We start from the raw sequence: 19,628 nt of genomic DNA on the forward strand, positions 1-19,628 counted from the left end.
TCCTTTATAGATAATAGTCATCTTAGAGGAGATTCTTCAAGACTATGCAAATACCCTTTTTCTCCTTAAACTTTTGTCCAGTCATTCTGGTATCCACCAATGAATGGATTTTGCCTGCCACAATTATTGTTTTTAATGTTTATTTTTATTTTTAAGAGAGAGAGAGAGAGAGACAGAGCATAAGCAGGGGAGGGGAAGAAAGAGAGGGAGACACAGAATCTAAAGCAGGCTCAGGCTCAGAGCTGTCAGCACAGAGCCCAACACGGGGCTCGAACTCACTAACCGCGAGATCATGACCTGAGCCAAGTTGGACGCTTAGCTGACTGAGCCACCCAGGCACCTATTGCCTGCCACAGTTATTACTGCCTGCTGGTCAGCATTTGATTTTTCTGGCTCCATGCTTGCACACCCAGGGTGGAAGCCAAAGTGAGGCTTGAGCTCACAACCCTGAGATCAAGACCTAAACTGAGATAAAGAGTTGGATGCTTAACCAACTGCGCCACCCAGGCATCCCAGCAGTTGATTTAAAAAAACAAAAACAAAAACAAAAAACACTTGCCATTCGTGATTTGGCCAAAAGGTGGCAATAGCATTGCTGAAATGGAGTTTGTTGACAGGAGTTTTGCTTCAAAGTGGAAGGATGTCCTTTCTGTGTGTTTATGAAGCATATAAATTCACATTTACTTAGGTTTGCCTCAAAGTAACAAAATGAAGACTTTGTTTGGAATGTCATGGGTTATTTATTTATTTATTTATTTGCAAATTATTTTCTCCTACATTTTGTTATTTATCCATAAAGAGATTTACACTCAAGAGTCAAACTTAATTGTTATACGGGAAGAATACAATTTAAAAGTTAAAGTTAAAGGGACTGTTTCTTTTTTTTCTTTATTTCAGGTTCTGTAAAGGCACCTGCCAAAACAGAAGATCTTATTCAGAGTGTTTTAACAGGTAAATGTCACCATCTTCCCCCATGGAATTAGGCAGCTGAATATTATACAATGTAAGTATTTAGAGAGAGAAGATTTCCCTTCATCTCTGAAAAATAACATCATATTTCTTCTCTAAAAACATCTACAGGTATGCAGTCCTAGCTAAAGCCACATTACACAATGTAACCATATCATCACAGAGAAGTAACTGTGTTTGGCAGATAGGACTCTATTGGTATAAAACTAATATATTTTCACAAGATAACTATTTTAGAATCAAAAGATAGTTTCATACTGTAAGTGTGACCCAATGAACAGGAATCCATGCCTTCCCAAAGTGCCGACAATAAGCCATATTTTATTTTATTTTATTTCATTTTATTTTATTTTATTTTTTAATATGAAATTTATTGTCAAATTGGTTTCCATATAACACCCAGTGCTCATCCCAACAGGCGCCCTCCTCAATGCTCATCACCCGCTTTTCCCTCCTTCCCACCCCCCATCAACCCTCAGTTTATTCTCAGTTTTTAAGAGTCTCTTATGGTTTGGCACCCTCCCTCTCTAACTTTTTTTTTCCCTTCCCCTCCCCTTGGTCTTCTGTTAAGTTTATCAGGACCCACATAAGAGTGAAAACATATGGTATCTGTCTTTCTCTGTATGACTTATTTCACTTAGCATCATACTCTCCAGTTCCATCCACGTTGCTACAAAGGGCCATAGTTCATTCTTTCTCATTGCCATGTAGTACTCCATTGTGTATATAAACCACAACTTCTTTATCCATTCATAAGTTGGGCTCTTTCCATAATTTGGCTATTGTTGAAAGTGCTGCTAGAAACATTGGGGTACAAGTGCCCCTATGCATCAGCACTCCTGTATCCCTTGAGTAAATTCCTAGCAGTGCTATTGCTGGGTCACAGGGTAGATCTATTTTTAATTTTTTGAGGAACCTCCACCCTGTTTTCCAGAGTAATAAGCCATATTTTAGCAATGCAGAATGTGAACCGTTTGCGATTACACAATATGGCGTGTTTAAGAACTATGATACAGTTAGGATAATTTCTATTTCATTAGCTCCTTAAACTAGTGGGACTAAAATTGGTACATACTACACACAATGAGCAGCATACAGTAGAATCTTGGAAATGTTTACAATATGTGACCCAATAAACAGAAGAAATGCAAGCACATGTTCACCACAAGAAACTCTATGGGTAAGAGCCAAAAACTGTAAACACTCCAAATGTCCATAAACACTAGTACAGGTAAATAAATCATGGTACAGTCACAGAATAAAATGGGGTACAGCTGTAGGGATAAATAAACTACGATCATACACAACATGGATAAAATTCACATGCATAAATAATGTTGAGGAAAAGAGGCCAGACACAAAAGAACACATTCTTTATAATTCCCACTACATAAAGCTAAAAACAGGCAAAACTAATTTGTGTGTTAGAAACACGGATTTGAATTATACCTGGGAGGGCAGAGGGGATGCAGAAACCAAAAAGAGGATCTCCAAGGCACTGACAGTGTTCTGATTTTGATCTGAGTGGTGGTTACTGAAGCATGTTCACTCTGTGAAAATGTATAAGGCTATGGATTTATGATTTAAGTATTTTACGTGTGTATTTATATTTCCCCCCCAAAATATGTAAACTATGCATATAAAAACTACTTGAGGAATGTATTAAAACATGTTCTTAAAGATTTAATTCCATGGGAAACAATATGATGTTAATACATAAAACAAGAGACAGGAATGTAAATACAACATGGTTCCAGTGTTATTTAGAATACATAAGTGTGTAGACAAAAGGCAGTGGGTGTGTGCCAGTATGTTAGCGGTGATTATCTCTGGGTAGCTTGTTTCTTTGTGTAAATGGACACTACATCTATGCTTAACAGCATATCCAAAGAATAGCCTTTCGTCCACAGATAATAAAAAACAATTAGTACTTCCAGTGGAAATTTGTTTTTTTTATCATAGGTTGGAACATTTCAAGCCCTGTTGCTAAACTTGCTGTAACCGAAGTGCTCTATACCATTTTAATGAAGTGGGATATAATCTATCACCAAAAATGCAGCAATTCTTTAGGATTATAAATTCTTAATATAATAAGTTATTATGCAACCATAATGAGTCCATTTGGGCCTGAGGGAAACCATTAGATAAATGTACCTGATTCTCTTCCTGGCCTCTTTCTCAAAAGGAATCGAATGTCAGGAGAATAGACACATTATAAAAAAGGGGAGCATGTTTCAATTGCTTAATGACCTTAGCATTGAAGAACATAAATTATTATTCTGATTTTAGTGTTTATCCATTAGATAACTCATTTCTATTCAGGTCTGTTGTTTTTCGTGGCATATATTAACTCTGAATCTTTTGACAGTTCTAAATATTTATGATAACATATTTTTGTTCCTTGAAGCAGAAAATTCAAATGAAAGGGTGGAAACATGTGAACTATGACTTAATTTGGGCCCAAATATATGATAATTCATTGAAGTTAAGACACCATCCATTTTAAGTCACCCTGCTATTCATGGATTGCTAAGAAAGAAAAACATCAACAAATTGTGACACTCCATCAATTATACAAAGCTTCTTAATTTCAGAAAGGTTAACATACTTTAAAGATGCATATTCTAGAATTGGCGAAATATGTCAGTAAAATACAGAGTGGTTTAAGGTCAAGCATTAATTGTTTTCTGAGCATTGGATTGAGATCAAGCCCCTTGTTGGGCTCCATGCTTACAGCGCAGAGCCCGCTTAGGATTCTCTCTCTCACTCTCTCTGCCCCTCACCTGCTCACTTGCACACTTTCTCTCTCCCAAAATAAATAAATAAACATTAAAAAAATATTATGTAGTAGTGTATGCTACCACTAACCCTTATAGCGCCTTTGGGTAAATCATATCAAGGGACTTTCCCCCTCTTTAAGTGCTTTTTACTGAAATACTTGTGATAAATCCAAACCTACAATGTGAATAGTGCCCCTTAGAGAGGGTGCTATACAACCTGTATGATCATTTGTTAAGCCTCTACAAGCACACTTCCAGAAACTGTTAAATACTTTGTATGATTCTTTTATTTCATCATAACAACCCTAAAAAGTAGTGGAAATATTGAGGTCCTTGAAGTAGATCCTGTTGGTGCCCATTTAGGTTTCCTTTTAATCTGATGCACCCATGTCCAGCTGTGGTGAGTGTTAGCCATTAACAGAGTACAGCTTCCCCTTCTCTTGGAAATTTCCCTCAGCTGAAAGGAAGACCTCTCTAGGAGGTTATGCCTCCCATCATTGACTTTCTCAAATGTGCAAAAGGCTGACCTTCTTGCCTCAAAGTGAGATGCACTTTATAGTACTCTAGAGCGCCCCATCGGACAGGCAGAAGCTAGGCTCCAGCTAAGACCACACCATCCCTCCGCCCCTTCCTCTTCCTTGTCCACTGCACTCACTTCCTCCACCTGAGCCCTTCTCAGTAAATCACATACACCTGAATCCCCGCCACCCCCCCCCCCCATCTTGGGCTCTGTTTCTAGGGAACCCAAACTTTCAAAAAAAATTGTGAGTGAAGAGATTGGGTCTTTGAGTGTGTTTATCCACTAGATAACTTAATCGCAAAAGTTAGCAGTGACAGAGCCAGACTGGAACCAAGATACATTTGACATGCAAGCTCTGCTCATAAGCTCCAGTTGGCTGGGATCAAACAAATGTCGCTCAAGAGGCAGGTTGCTACCCCTCTTTACATCTGTGTTTGCAGTCATTCCACGTCTGTTCACTCTTATACTCGTTTGTTGCAGAAGTGGAAGCACAGACTATCGAAGAGCTAAAGCAACAGAAACCGTTTGTGAAACTTCAAAAGAAGCACTACAAAGAAATGAAAGACCTGGTGAAAAGACACCACAAGAAAACCACTGACCTTATCAAAGAACACACTACAAAATATAATGAAATTCAGAATGACTACTTGAGAAGGAGGGCAGCTTTGGAAAAGACAGCCAAAAAGGATAGTAAGAAAAAGTAAGTTGAATGAGTATTTCCAGATTGTTTTATAGTATGAAGGGAAAGAGTCCGTTACATGGATTTTTGATGTTTTTATGCCACATTTTGGATACACTGCAAGAATGAAAGCCACCTCCGCTCAGTTTTACTTGTGGACTGAATTTCTTTATTTGCCCACATCCTAACAATAGATATGCAGGAATCCTTTCCTGGCTTTCTGGCCTGTGGGCCCAATACCTGTTGGCTGACTTCCCATAGTATAGCTGCCAACCTGGCAGGTATAAAATTTTGCTGTGTTCTGTAACCTAGTTGAAGAGGTGACTTGTTATAGCAAAGAGAAGTCTCAACTACTGTTTGCTGGCCTTGTTGAAACCCACAATGCTTTGTACAGATAACCCTTGTGTTTGGGTCTAGAGGTACTCCCAGCCCCGCATACCCAGACCTTGACCGGGAGAAGCATCTCTCACACATTCATTCAAACAACATTTATTGAGTGCCTACTGTGTGCCCTGGGGAGTCATGGGCAGTGAGCATTACCTACACAATTATCACCCATAAGTAGCTCACATGGCAATGCGGGGAACTATGGGAACATGCAAGCCATTGTCATTGAGCTGAGTCTACTCCATCCTTTCTTTCACTTCCTTACAAAATAATCTTACCTTGATGCCAGGCTATAGAGAGATGTAAGAGGCAATTTCAGAGCCATATTGTGACATATGATTTAACATGTCCTTAACTTAAAGGCACAATCATAACCCAGTACTTGGGCTTTAAAAAGCAACAACATCACCATTTCGTAGAACGAGAGTGGTCTTAGAAGCTCTCAAGGTGAACTTCTGCCACTTCTTCAAGGAGGAAACCAAAAGCTAAAGACATTAACATTTACCCACAGGTACACAAAGAGTTCAGGCGAAGCTTGGCCTAAAACTTCTAAACTTTTGTTGTTGTGATATGTATGTGGTCCTTTGTTTATTCACCTATTTGTTTACTTAGAAGTCATATCCAGAAAACTTCTAACAGAGTATTGAAGTAACTTACCAAAGAACACATATGTAAAAATCCTATGAAAATAGAAAAAGAAAAACAACACACACATACGTAGAGTGGCTAAGAGTTATCTAAACCTGTCCAATATGGAATATTCCAATAGTTGTCCAATATGGAAGTCACTAACCACATGTGGCTATTGAGCCCTTGAAAAGTATCTCATTAAAATTGAAAGGTGCTGTAAGCATAAATTACCAGATTTCAAAGACTTCATTTTTTTTAAAAAAGAATATAAAATAGCTAATGTATTTCTATTGATTTCTATTGATTTTATTTTCATAACATGTTGAAATGATGATGTTTTAGATGTACTAGGCTATATAAAATATGTTGTTAAAATAAATTTCACTCATTTCTTTTTACTTTTCAAGGTAGTCACTGAAAGTTTTAAATCACATATGTGGAAAAAATCGAATACATGGCCTGTGTTACATTTCTATTGGACGGTACCCACCATTTAATGTAATTTCTGTCCTTGAATACTGAATTTAGCTCTTAGCTTCTGAGAAAGGGAATATGGGTTAGATAATTCTCCTTATTGGAGTAAAGCAAACTTTCTTGTTATTCTAAGAGAGACAAACATTTTCCCAGTATCGAATTACAAAAGAATTCATCTCATGGTTCTTATACAGGCAATGTTAGGCAACAGGGGATAATGTTTTCAACCTTGTTCTTACAGCAGATGCAGAAACCCTGTTCCCTTGGTTATTTTTTTATACTTCTCCTCAAAAAATAAACAAAAATCCCTAAGCATCTAGTATCAAAAGATACATCAAGAGAAACTTTTCTTTAAGAGGCAAAGCCACTGAGGTCTTATTATGTCCATCTATCTCCTGTCACCTTTGATACACATTAAAATCCTGAAAATACCTCAGAATAATAAATGGAAATAATGTCCATTAGATTAGTTTCTTATCCAAATATCCACTCTCTCAACTGAGGTTTCCACATCGTGGCAAGAGCAGATCATTCAAAGATAGTTTCTGTCCAGACACTGGCGTGCAATGATTGCATTGTTTTTAAAAACACAGACTTTGCTTTCCTCTGGATGTTTGTCCTTGGATAAGCTGCTCTGGACCCCCCCATACTGTGTCCTTAGGCAAACTGTCTCACTGAACCTCAGTTTCCTCAAATGTAAGCTGGAGATAGTCATACCTACTTATTGGGTTACTATGAAAGCCAAAAGGAGAGAGTGCCTGGCGTGTGTAGAGTGGTCAATAAATGTTGACCCTGTTGCCTCTGCCATGGTGGGTGTAGTGATTGTGGCTGATTGAAGAAACACCTTTCTGTTCTGGCTGCACTGACTTCCTGCTACAAAAGATAATAAATGTGTCTCATGTTCATGCCAAGATGGAGGTCACCCCACCAATGCTACTTATAGTGATATTGGCAAATAAACTCGTATTCCTGCCAGGATGGAGGGTCACAAATGTCATCAACTCTCTATGCTGCCATGCTATTCTGATGTATCAGGTTCCATGAGCCTTGTAGAGTGTTTATTCTCATTTGGCATTGCACATAAAAATACAAATAGAAACTTCTGAGGGAATTCTGCATCCCTTATTTGCCAAAATAGGATCCTAACCAACTGACTCTTCCTGTAATGCCATCAATGGTGACCTAAATCAAAGTGAAAGCAACAAGAATTAGTGCCGGCTGATTTAAGAAATGTCTACCTGTTCCACCTGGCCACAAGTGAAAAACATGGAGGCAGAATCTGATAGGCTAGATGTCTTAGGTGGTTTAGTTTTCTTACCTCAGAAGTTTCCATATGAATGAAGAAAACAGACCTGCTCATGGTAACCCATTCTCAACACTATTCTCCTTTTCTGTGTGTTCTAAAAAAAGAGCACAAAACTTGAAGGAATCACACCATATGTTTTAGCACAATAACAAGTCAGTGAGAATTGCTTTGATTTACTTCAATATTACCCTTAAACTTCTCAGTATCTGTATAATTTTCTGACTATGAATAACTCAAAGAAAGTTACCCTGCAAGAGTAAGAACTCAATAAATATTTTTCAATGAACTCGTGCATCCCCCTTTCTCTTGTAACATAAGCATTTATAGGAAAGTGCCATTTTGGGTAGAAATATCCATGAAGCTGGTACATCCCCCAAAGAAAATTATGTTAATAATGCATCTTTGATATTAAAAGATGTCAAGAAACAGAACATGTCAGCTTGGGGTGGTGGAGGTGGGAGGGTCTGCTAGCATGTTCTGTTTTCTACCCATATGACCCGGATGCAACATTTAGCACCTTTTCAACCTTCCTGACAGAGTCCAACTGATGTAAAGTCCACTTAAGTTGTTATAAGAGATAAACAACTGGGAATTACATTATATATGTCCTTTTTTTAAAAAAAAATTCAAAGATTAAAGCCTTAAAAATCTTTATCAGACATTGTTTTTCCCAAGGGAGGATTATCATTCTCTCCACCACCATGATAGGACCCCCAGCCTCCTGGCTTTCCTTTTCTGCCGCTACCTGACATCTCACAAATGTCATCCACTCTCTGTGTTTGGAGACCCTCCTCTGCTAAGCTTGTCCTTGGGGTATCAGCCTCTATCTCAAGTATTTTATCAAAACATGTTTCCAAACACAGCACTCTATATAGGAGGAACGCTGGTGTACAACTTTCCCTCTACCTTGTTATGACCTGCATGTTTTGAGTCAAGCTCTGTGTCTCTGCAGATCAGAACCCAGCAGTCCTGACCATGGTTCATCAACAATTGAGCAAGATCTTGCTGCCCTAGATGCTGAAATGACCCAAAAGTTAATAGACTTGAAGGACAAACAACAGCAGCAGCTGCTTAATCTTCGACAAGAACAGTATTACAGTGAGAAATACCAGAAGCGAGAACATATTAAACTGGTAAGCTTGAGAAATATGATTGTACAGCTGGAACCCTCTTTTCTATAGAAAATTCTTGATGCTCTTGGGTAACTTTAGAGAGATGGTGGCAGGTCTGACTGACACCTTCCTCTTGTTTCCTTAGCTAATAATCTTATCTTGATGCTAGGGTATAGACAGAAGTAAGATGCAGTTCTCAGATCCATATTGTGACATGTGATTTCATGCATGCTTAAAACCACAATCAAAACTTACTACTTGGGTTTTAAAATACAACAAAATCATTTCTTAGAACTTGAAATTGCCTAAGGACACCTAGTGTCTACCACACTAATATTTTACAAGTTCCACTATTCTAGCACCTTTACCAAGCTCCTTTCTGTTCCCCAATGAGGCTATGTTTTATTGTTTTTATTTTCACTAGCTTATTTTGGGGTTATAACAGTTTTGGGGGGAGAGTCGTTGAACTCTCATAAGGGATTAAAAAAACACATATCTTGTTTCAAGAAAATTAAGAACATGCTGCAAATCAATGTTCACCTTTTTTTTTTTTTGGTGTCCCTGGGCCTTGCGAGCACTAAAAAAAAAGCCTATAGTCCTCTCTCCTACATTTAAGAGAGTCAGTTTCTACGTGACCAGTATGGGATGTTGTCGACCTAATTGCTGAGGCTCCCTGTGAGAGGAAATGCCATAGTCTCTATTAGTGATCAGTTTTGTCCTCCAAAATGTTTTCTCACAGGTTGTGACATTCCCTCCACTGTTGTTGATGCTTTGACACGTAGTATGGTTATGATAAATATTTGGTGACAGATTAAATGAATCAAACAATAAAGTAGCCTTTAACAAAAGCTTATTCCCCAAATAAAACAAGTAAGTAAGCTAATAGAAATTAGTGTAGCCAGAGTCTGTATGTGTTTATCTGAGCTGTCTGTTTCTTTGCCGAGAGCCTGTCCATGTAAGAGAATTCTGGGGCTGTTTCTGCTTTGGAGATCAGTGGCTGGTTTAGCCATTAGTGGATGGTTTGGCCATCCCTATGTAATAGGTGATTCAGTGTAATGCTGTTGACCTAGCACTGGTTCCACAATGATAATATGCAAACAAGCAGGTCAGAATCACATTGGAGCTTATCGAACATCAGATTCCACTTGGCCAATTATTCTCAACTTCGGCATGCATCAGAACCACCTGGAAGCCTTAAAACACAGGTTGTTGGTCTTTGCCCCAAATTTCCAATTAATCCAGCCTCCTATAGGGCTGGTGATGCTGATGCTTCAGGTCCCAGGACCACACTTTGAGGACCCCTGCTTCATTCCTAAATGTGAGGCTTGAGGATTTTAACAAGTTCTACTCAATTTTGGTGGGCCACCTTGTTTGTGAACTACCAAAATAGGATCTAAGCCATGAAAGTATAGTAGGACAGGGATAAGATTTGGTGTAAGGAAGGGATTGCCTGTCAGGCCAGAGAAAGTCAAAGTAAATCTTAGTGAGAGATAATGGCTTTGAGACCTCACTATAACCACACCATCTGATTTTCTCCAGCAGCTTATCCCAGAAAATAATAACAATAATAAAAATTAAAATAGCAACCATGTATTGAGCATTCACCATGGGGGCCATATCCTGTTCTAAGCCATTTGCAGAAATTGTTTGATTTAATCCTTACAACAACAACCACTAGAGTTTGGTACTACTGTCGGCTTATTTTGCAAAAAAAAAAAAAAACAAAAAACAAAAAACAAAAAACAAACAAAAAAAAACCACAGAGAAATTCAGTGACTTTCCCAAGATTCTACAATTAGAAAGTGGTGAAATCGGGATCTGAACCTTGGTCCTCTGACTCTAGAGCCCCTGCCTTGTAACTATTGTGCAGATACCTCTGCTAATTCAGATTTTAAGCCAAGCTTATCATAATGACCTCAGGTCTCCCAGGCATGTACAACCAACTCCTTCATTACAGTGACTAGGATGCAGTACGGTCTCTCCCTCTCTTTTCAACAACTTTATTTCATATGCCTTGAAATTCATTTCATTAAAGTGTATACTCCAGGGCACCTGAGTGGCTCAGTGAGATAAGCATCTGACTCGGTTTCAGCTCAAATCATGATCTCATGATTTGTGGGTTCGAGCCCTGCCTGAAGCTCTGCACTAGCAGTGTGGAGCCTGCTTGAGATTCTTTCTCTCTCTCCCTCACTCTCTGCCCCTCCCCTGCTTGCTCTCCATCCCTCTGTCTCGCAAAATAAATAAATAAGCATTCATAAGTAAATAAAATAAAAATAAAGTGTATACTCCAATGGCCTTTAATATATTCATAGATATGTACAACCGTCAGCACAATTTGAGAACATTTTTATCACCTCACAAAGAAACTCTCATTCATTTATTCATTCATTCAACAAATATTTAGTAGATACCTACTCAGTAAATATTATAAAATAGAAGAGGATAAAAATGACAACAACCCTAGCCTTTATGGAGATTACATTCTAGAAGAGGGATCAAACCATGAACAAAATAAATTGGTAACAGATATAGTATGTCAGGAGGTGCTAAGGGTTTAGGAGAAAAATCAATGAAAAATGGGGAAACAGGGAATGGAGATGGAGGGAAGGATGAGGAGCATGCCTTGAAATTTTAAATTGAGTAACCAGGGAAGGACTCACTGAGAGGCAGCACCTGAGTTAGGAGTGAAGGAATGACCCCTGTAAACACATGGGACAGGATTTTCCTGGGCAGAAGGATTAGCAAATGCAAGGATTCTGGGTCAGGGATGGGCCTGTCTCCTGGGGGACCAGCAGGGTGGCTCGGTCTGAGGATGACTATAGGGTCTTGGGTCAGAGATGGGACTTTTGGTGTTAGGGACAGATATTGTAGGGTTGTGGGCCTCTGTTTGGCCTCTGCGTTTCACTTCGAGTGTAGTTGACATGACTGGAGGGGTTTGAGTGAAGGAGTGACATGATCTGAAGTAACCTTTACATGGACCACTCTTCTAGTACCTGGTGAAGAGTAGGGACCCAGGAAAGGGCCATCCCAAAGCGTAGTTCAGATGAATGGTAGTCCAAGGGGTTAGAAGTCCTGGGGTCCTCTGGCAGATGACTGCAGTTGACAAACAGGGTGAATATAACTCTGAGGACTAGGCAATCCAGCCATAATCATCTGGAGTTTCCCCAGAGTTCCAGCCCCTGTCAAGATTCCATTCCCCAAGGAGAGAGACACGGCAGAGTAAAAGGGAAACCCAATACTCATGGAAGAGTCCCAAAACAAGAATTCAGAGTGTGGATGAAAACAGAAGCCCAGACATACCAGAAAAGCTTTCAGGGAGTAGGTGACTGTACAAATGAGTGCAGAAATCAGAGGGAAGTGCAGCACAAACTCATCACAGGAGAAACACCTGAGCAGGAGGGACCATATCAAATCCCACTAGAGGAGGGCACAGAGCTGCTCAAAAGATTTTCTCCCAGATGAGATGGTTGGCTGGGAACCAGGGAAGACCAAGCTGAGCTTATAGGTAGAAAAATCGCACCTGACGAGACACGGATCAGGAGAGGTAGTGGAAATCCCACTGTGCGTGGCAATCCCACAACATGTGCTTCAACTCCCTTTGCCCTAAGAAGCAATGAGTGTGTCCATAATAAAAATTTTGAAGAGTTTTCCAAAAAATCTACATATATGTCCAACCCAGTCTGGCCCTTTCAAGCCAAATATACTAAAAAAATTCACCCCTTCACCTTTGTGACTGTGGGTCTGGGTTTCAGATAAAGTTCTGATGCCTTTGAACAAAACCTGTATCCTTTTGTTAAGAAGGCTAAGGCCCAAACACCTAGGATTTAGGACCACATGAGGTTTACTTTATGGCCATTTGGAGGTATCCACAATTTATACTACGTGCCTTGAGCTGGCGTGTATCAGCTTCAATTGTTTCTTTCTTTCTTCATTTTCTATCACTCCAATTGTTTCAACCAGAAATTGTTCTGCCAGGAAATCTCTTGACCGAGAAGCACCCAGAAGTGTCAGTTCTATCTTTGGTTGTGGATCGGAGTTATGAACAGGCGTCTCAAGCTAAATTAGACAAACGAAGTGTAATTAAAAAGCAAGTAGGCCCCAGGTAAAAAGGACTATTTGGGTGATGAGGAAAATTAAACAGGATATTTCATCTCCCAAAATTGCTTTGGGAATTAAATACAGATGTGTTTAGGTTAAGGATTATACATTTCAAATGCCAGCATCCACAGTTCAAGGATCAAGAAAGAAACCATTACATCAATAAACTCCCTGCCAAATGACCATTAAAAACTTAATATTTGCAAAGCCCTCTGATAGACCCTGGAGATGGAGATGAAGAAGATGCGGTCATCATACACATTCAGGGAGCAGGTACCACAAACAGTTACAACAGCATACGATAAATGAAATAATAAAGGTATCAGCAAGTTGATACGAAACCCTAGATGTGGGAACAATTCACATAACTCCATAAATTGATAAATACCAACAATATTTTTGAGGTCACTATTCACAGGAGGTGTAAAATGCACACCAAACTTCATAGACTCAATAGTTTCAAAGAAATTTTTATACCTGTCCAAAGAAGAATCTTTATCCTTAAAACTCTGTATCCAAATAGCTCTGCAGCCTGGTTACCCACGTGTGGTTCCCAAATCACCTGGGATCTTGCCTGTTAGACAAGCAGCGTCTCATGCCCCACCCCAGACGTGCTAGATCACAATTTGCATTTTAATAGGTGTCCCGGGTGACTTGTTACACATTCAAATTAAAGAAGCTGGGTTCTAGAGCCGTGGATCCTTATCTTTGCTCAAAATGTATTTTGGAATAAGGCTAAAGTTCCCTTTGGTTGAAATGGGAAATACAGCATGTGCCCCATTATTCACGGCTTGATCCTCAAGCTGGATGGAGATACCTATTGGTGCCAAAAGCACAGGGCCTGTGGAAATCACTCATGTGATTTCCTGCCTATATTGGCAACAGAAGAAAACAGTTACTTCCGTGTAGAGGTGACTGAAAATAAAGATATAAATTCCCCAACCCCATTCAAGTTCTTGCACTCCCTGAAATCTCTCCATAGATACTGTGAGGATCTGTGAACCCTAGCTGGGGACCCCTGTTCCAACTATAGGATTGGGGAATCTGCTCTAATTTAATCGGTTTTTCATCAACAGCCATTGGTTGACCCTGAGTTTGGTCATACCATTAGGGTTAGGTTTTCATTTTAAAAGTGACTTTGGTAAGTGATAGAAAGTCTTAGGGAGTCTTTCTGGGGACTCTTGATCACTGTCAGTAATGAGACCTAGCATCACATTCAAGCAGAAAAACCGCCTAGTGAGAGGAGACTACATGGTGATGTTGCCAGGGTCACTTCTCAACTGCAATGGTACCTAGCCTGCCATTTAGTCTTCTCTGTTTCCTTCTTTCTCATGGCTTCAAGAAAAGATTTCTTCATTTTCTCTCATAGTCACCACACTCTTTATCCTCTGTAGAGGCTTGTTTTGTTTTGCTTTGCTTTGCTTCTCATATTTTAGGTCTCCCAAATGTACCAGTCCCATTCATTTCTCCCTTCACATCAACCTTAATGGCTGGTATTCTTCTTTTACATAGTCCCGCTTATCTCACCAGCAATCATTTAATGGACCCAAACCAACATTAGTATCCATCCACCTGAGTTCCCCAAGTCCCTGCTGATCCCAGAGATTGAAAGATGTGTTTCATGGTAAAAGCTGTGGTTGAATACTGACCAGCTACTAATGGATGGCCCATCAGGATGTGAGTAGTGATGAATGAGGGTCTAGAGTCAAATGTCATTTCTGGCCACTGCTCTTGCACTGAGTAACTATGTGATGACTCTGAATTTCCATTTTCTCATCTACCAAAAGGAACTAAGAATATTCTTCACTTCATAGAACTATAAGGAGGAATAATAAGATAATGTCCACAAATCATGGCTATTAATGAAATAAAATAATACATGAATTGACTAGGAAATCTTGACTTCTATTATAAATGTGTATTGCTATTTTTGACATCTTGCTACAGATTGATAGAGATCATTGTCTTCCTTTTGATTATTTCTATGAGCACCATTTGCTGTTGCAGCCTCTACAGAAGCCAACCTTGAATTTTCTCCCTTCTATGGCCAGCCAGCTAAAGTATATGGGCCAGGAGTAATTACAGTGTCAGGAAGAAAGTAACTCTACTGAGTCGTGGTAGTGTTATCTGTCTTCCTCCAATATTCTGACTCTAACATGGGATTGTTTTTCTTAATAAATAAATAACTTTCCTAAAAACTTTACATTTTCCACCTAATAAGAAATTACAAATAAATAGACTTTAGTAATGAAATAAAGAATGAAAGAATTGTCAAAATGTGTTCTTATTTGTAAATTTTTTTGATCATCATTGAGTAACCCTAGTAGAGTGAAGTTGTTCTCATATATTTACATATGTGTGTGTGTATATATATGTATATATATACATATATATACACACACACACGTGTATATATGTACATGTATATGTATAAATTATCTTTATGTTAAATTCCATTTCTGTAATTATGCACATACATGAGTATATTTCCATGTTTGTTTTGGCCATTTGTATTCCTTTTTTTTTTTTTTTTTTGACAGGAGTTAGGATTTATTGGTGGGCATGAGCAAGAAGAGGGCAACACCAAGACTCTCAAGAGTGGAGGGTCTACCATTTGTCTAGGGGGCCATGATTAGGAATGTATTTCACCCCACAGCCATCTGGGATGAGCAGCTTTTTAGGCATCATTGGCTCATTCCTCAATTCATTAACTTGTTAAAGTCCCACTTTTTGGAAATGTGACTCTTCTGGTTGTCAGGGAACTTGAAGTTGGCCCTGAATAGGGCCTTAATCACATACGCCTTGTTTTGCAGCTTGGTACAGATGGACATGAAGACTTGGTCAATGTGGACCCTGGTCACTGTGACTTGAGGCTTTCCAAAGGCACCCTGCAAAACTGTCTGGAGCTTCGACTGGGGATAGCAAATCAGACATGAGTGTCCACTGGAAAGGGCTGTCTCCATGGTCCCTTAGGGCAACCAATACAAACAACAAGCTGCACACACTACCACAGAGGCCACTGTTTGCAACTATTGCACACCAGGCCCCCAGGGGGGATAGAGCGTATTCAGCTTAATTGGCTGCAGATTATAGTCCTTTTTTCTTTTTACAAACTGCCCATTCACATCTATTGCCTACTTTTCTGTTGGATTGTCTCCTTTTGACCCACAGAATTCATGTGGTATCTTTGCATTTATTATTTTCAGAGGTTGGGCAAGTTAGAGTATGAAATACACTTATATAATCATTAATTCATCAATTCATCAAAAGTTATTGAAGGCCTACTGTAGGCCTCATACTGGTGGGAGAATTCCATGTGGACCAAGCCTAACTATAGTCCCTGCCCTTAGGGGCTTAAGGTGGTTAAGAGTACAGGTTGTGAAGTCAGACAGATCTACTAATAGAATGCCCATCTTTATCAGGTAGCTTTGCTGCATAACAACAACCTCAAAACTTATTGCCTTAAAATGACAATTTGTTTAGCTCATGATTCTGTGTGTAGCAATTTGAGCTTGACTCAACTGGATGGTTCCTCTAGTGTTGGCTGGGCTCATTTATGTGTCTCTGGTTCAGCTGCCCCTCACCTAGGGGCTCTGCTTCTGAAGGTTGGCAGACTGTCAGCTGGGTCAAGACAGATGACTGATCCACATGTTTCATCACTCATCAGGCTACCCTGGGCTTGTTTATGTGGAATGAAAAGAATTCCACTTGAAAGCAAGAGGAAATGGGCAAGGTGTTCTGAGAGGTCTCATAAACTTCTTTCTCCATCTTTGGTCAAAGCAAATTGTAAGATTTGCCTAGATTTAAGGGTTAGGGAAATAGATTCTATCTTTTATTTAGAGGAGCTGCAAGTCATATGACAAAGAGAGTGAACACAGTAAGTGGTGGAGAAGTAGAACAATAATGTACACACAGCTGTCATAATTTGGATATGAGGTGCAATAAAATAATCCAAAGACACTTAACACAGTGCCTAGAAGATAGTCATCATTCTTTACCAAAGAACTATTTGCACAAGATTTAAAGTGAGAAGACATGACTTCCATTTTTAGTTGCATAATGTTAGCTAAACCATTTCACCTCTTTGAGTGTATCCTCATTTCTAAAACAAAAATTTTGTACAAGAATGCCTGTAAACTCTCCCTTTGACAATAATGCTAGTTTCCTTTAATTATAAAATCAGAGATGATCCAACTCTTGGGACTATAAAAATAATAATGAGGATTTTAATTTAAAGCAATAAATAAACTTTGGTTTTTATTTTGTGTGTGTGCACAATATATCTTAATGTACTTCTATGTGTTAATTGGCAACTCTTTAGGTAACATTAAGAAAAAAAGTCTGTAAACAGAACCATCCCCAAAGGCAAAGAAAATAATAGTTTTGACTTATGTCAACTTAAAGAAGCTTAGGGAACAGAAGGGAATCTGCTCAAAGGAAAATTCCAAAATAGAACCCACAAGTCTGATAATTTAGTTTGTGCCCTCTGGAATTATAAGACTCATTGCCTCCCCCCCTGACAAGTCAAGATGCTGATATGATATATTTTGCATTAAGAAAAAAAGTAGGTGACATGCTGTGGTATTTATCTTCACAGGCAGCTCTTCTGAGTCTATATTCCAAAGGGACGTCTGTATTCCAAAGGGACTGTTGAAATATTCAACCCATGATTTATTGCCCTATTTTAGAAACACACCACAGGACAAATCACATATCTTTTAATCAGATCTCCTTTGCTAATTATTTGAAAACCGCCAGTCTGAGCATTTTTGCTACTTACCCACATGTAAGTAGTAACCAATATTTATTTATTTTATTTATTCTACATTAAATGATTTTGACATCTTTTAAAATTATGAAGCCTTACCCTAGAACTGTGGTGGTTTGGTTGTTTTCTTCATTGATTGAATCAGATATAATAATCTCAACTAACTTGATGAAATGCAAACTTTACTCACTGGCAAACCCAAGCATCATTAGCATACCTTAAATAGAGCTCCCTTTATCAAAGTTCTTGATATTTTAAAAAGTTTGAAAATATTTTCAGTTGATAACCTCATGAAAGAATATCAAAATATCATTCAAGGGAGTATGTTACAATGATCAATTTATATTTTCAGAAAGCTGCAAAGCTGATATTTACCTCAGCATAGTTTAAAAATGAAAAATAATTTTAAATGTTATGAATTCATTGTGCCAACTTATTGACATTGAACTAGGAATCTTGGTCAGGTTTTCCCATTTATTTATTTATTTATTTAGCCCAACAAGGAAAATTTTCCAAAGATCCTTTAGACGTTTAGACCCAAATAAGCTACTGTAAATTCTATGTGGCTATGCAAATTTAAAAAAGAATAATTTCATAGGTATGAAAGAATATCTCAGAGAACGATCGTTGCCCTTTTAGTCCAAGATTTTATGCTCATTCTGAAAAGAATTGAGAGCTAGTGGAGAATATCAGTTCCACATGGATCAGACCTATCTGTTAGCTCACAATTAGACCCTCAATACTGGTGCAGTGTCCAGTACACCATAGGGGCTCAGTAAATATTGGTTGAATGAATGAATGAATATTTCTCTCAATTCGAATGGCTAGGATACATACCAGAGTGAACATTCACCTTGCATTTAAATTGTCACTAACGGGGGTGCCTGGGTGGCCCAGTTGGTTAAGCATCCAACTTCGGGTCAGGTGATGATCTCCCAGTTTGCAGGTTTGGGCCCCACATCAGGCTCTATGCTGACAGCTCAGAGCCTGGAGCCTGCTTTAGGTTCTGTGTCTCCCTCTCTCTCTGCCCCTCCCCACACTCATGCTCTGTCTCTCTCTGTGACTCTCTCTCTCAGAAATAAACATTAAAAAAATTTAAAGTGTCAATAATGCATTTAGTACATAGATCATTACTTAGTGAATAAATTCTTTGTAGAAGTAAAAAACAAAAAAAAAACAAACAAAAAAAACAAATAATAATGAAAATTCAGAGTGGATGCTTTGAGAGGAAAAGAGGGTGGTACCTTCTCTGGATATTCCTGGAAGGGGAAGGAGGATGGGTTGTGCCTGAAATGTGAACATTCTATACTTGACTTTTTGTTCATTTTCCAAATTGTCCTTCTTGAGAAGAGACTCCAAACATGACAATTTCTGTCCACGTTTGTTTTTTTATCCCTTTTGAGTTAGAGTCAAGGAACTATTCTGTTCCATGGAAACCATTCTCTCACCCTCAAATGGCTAACCCTAGTGAATTTCAGCACGGAGCTGAAAATAAGCATGAAATTATATTCCCCCAGGGCTTTCCTTTTTCGCTCCTTAAAAGGTTTGGAACATTTAACTAAAAGAGTTGTCATGAGTGGTAAACAAATAAGCCCAATGACTGAAATGTGTCTATTCCTTTGGGCCAGGAAAAAGAATCATATAAAAAGTTAAAATTAAATGTTGTTTACTGCATTTCAGTTTAACCATGTATTCTCTAGGTTCTTTTCCCTAAGAATTCTAAACTAATCTTTTCTTCTTTCCTATCTTCAGTGAGTTTTGTGATTAATACATGATTGATCAGTTCTGTGAGTAGAGTCTATCTGCTAATAAATACACCAAAAATGAGCGTACCTTAGGTTAGTTAAAAAAACACTTCAATTATTCTGTGAAAAATCCCTCTTCTGGGTCCTATTTTCACATCTT

General features: G+C 38.7%; 1 protein-coding gene and 1 non-coding gene across 2 annotated transcripts in view; one reads left to right on the forward strand and one right to left on the reverse strand.

Moving 5' to 3' along the window:
• Positions 1-19,628, forward strand: part of PLCB1 (phospholipase C beta 1) — a 694,981-nt gene that overhangs the window by 581,665 nt on the left and 93,688 nt on the right. The window contains exons 25-27 of the mRNA XM_042980903.1: positions 898-951; positions 4,750-4,969; positions 8,698-8,878. Coding sequence (XP_042836837.1) covers positions 898-951; positions 4,750-4,969; positions 8,698-8,878 — 455 coding nt within the window. The remainder of the gene's footprint in view (positions 1-897; positions 952-4,749; positions 4,970-8,697; positions 8,879-19,628) is intronic.
• Positions 15,907-16,041, reverse strand: LOC122237515. The gene has a single exon (XR_006216118.1). It is a non-coding gene; the product is annotated as a small nucleolar RNA SNORA70 (small nucleolar RNA).

This window comes from Panthera tigris, chromosome A3, assembly GCF_018350195.1.
Source record: "Panthera tigris isolate Pti1 chromosome A3, P.tigris_Pti1_mat1.1, whole genome shotgun sequence".
Taxonomy (NCBI): Eukaryota; Metazoa; Chordata; class Mammalia; order Carnivora; family Felidae; genus Panthera; species Panthera tigris.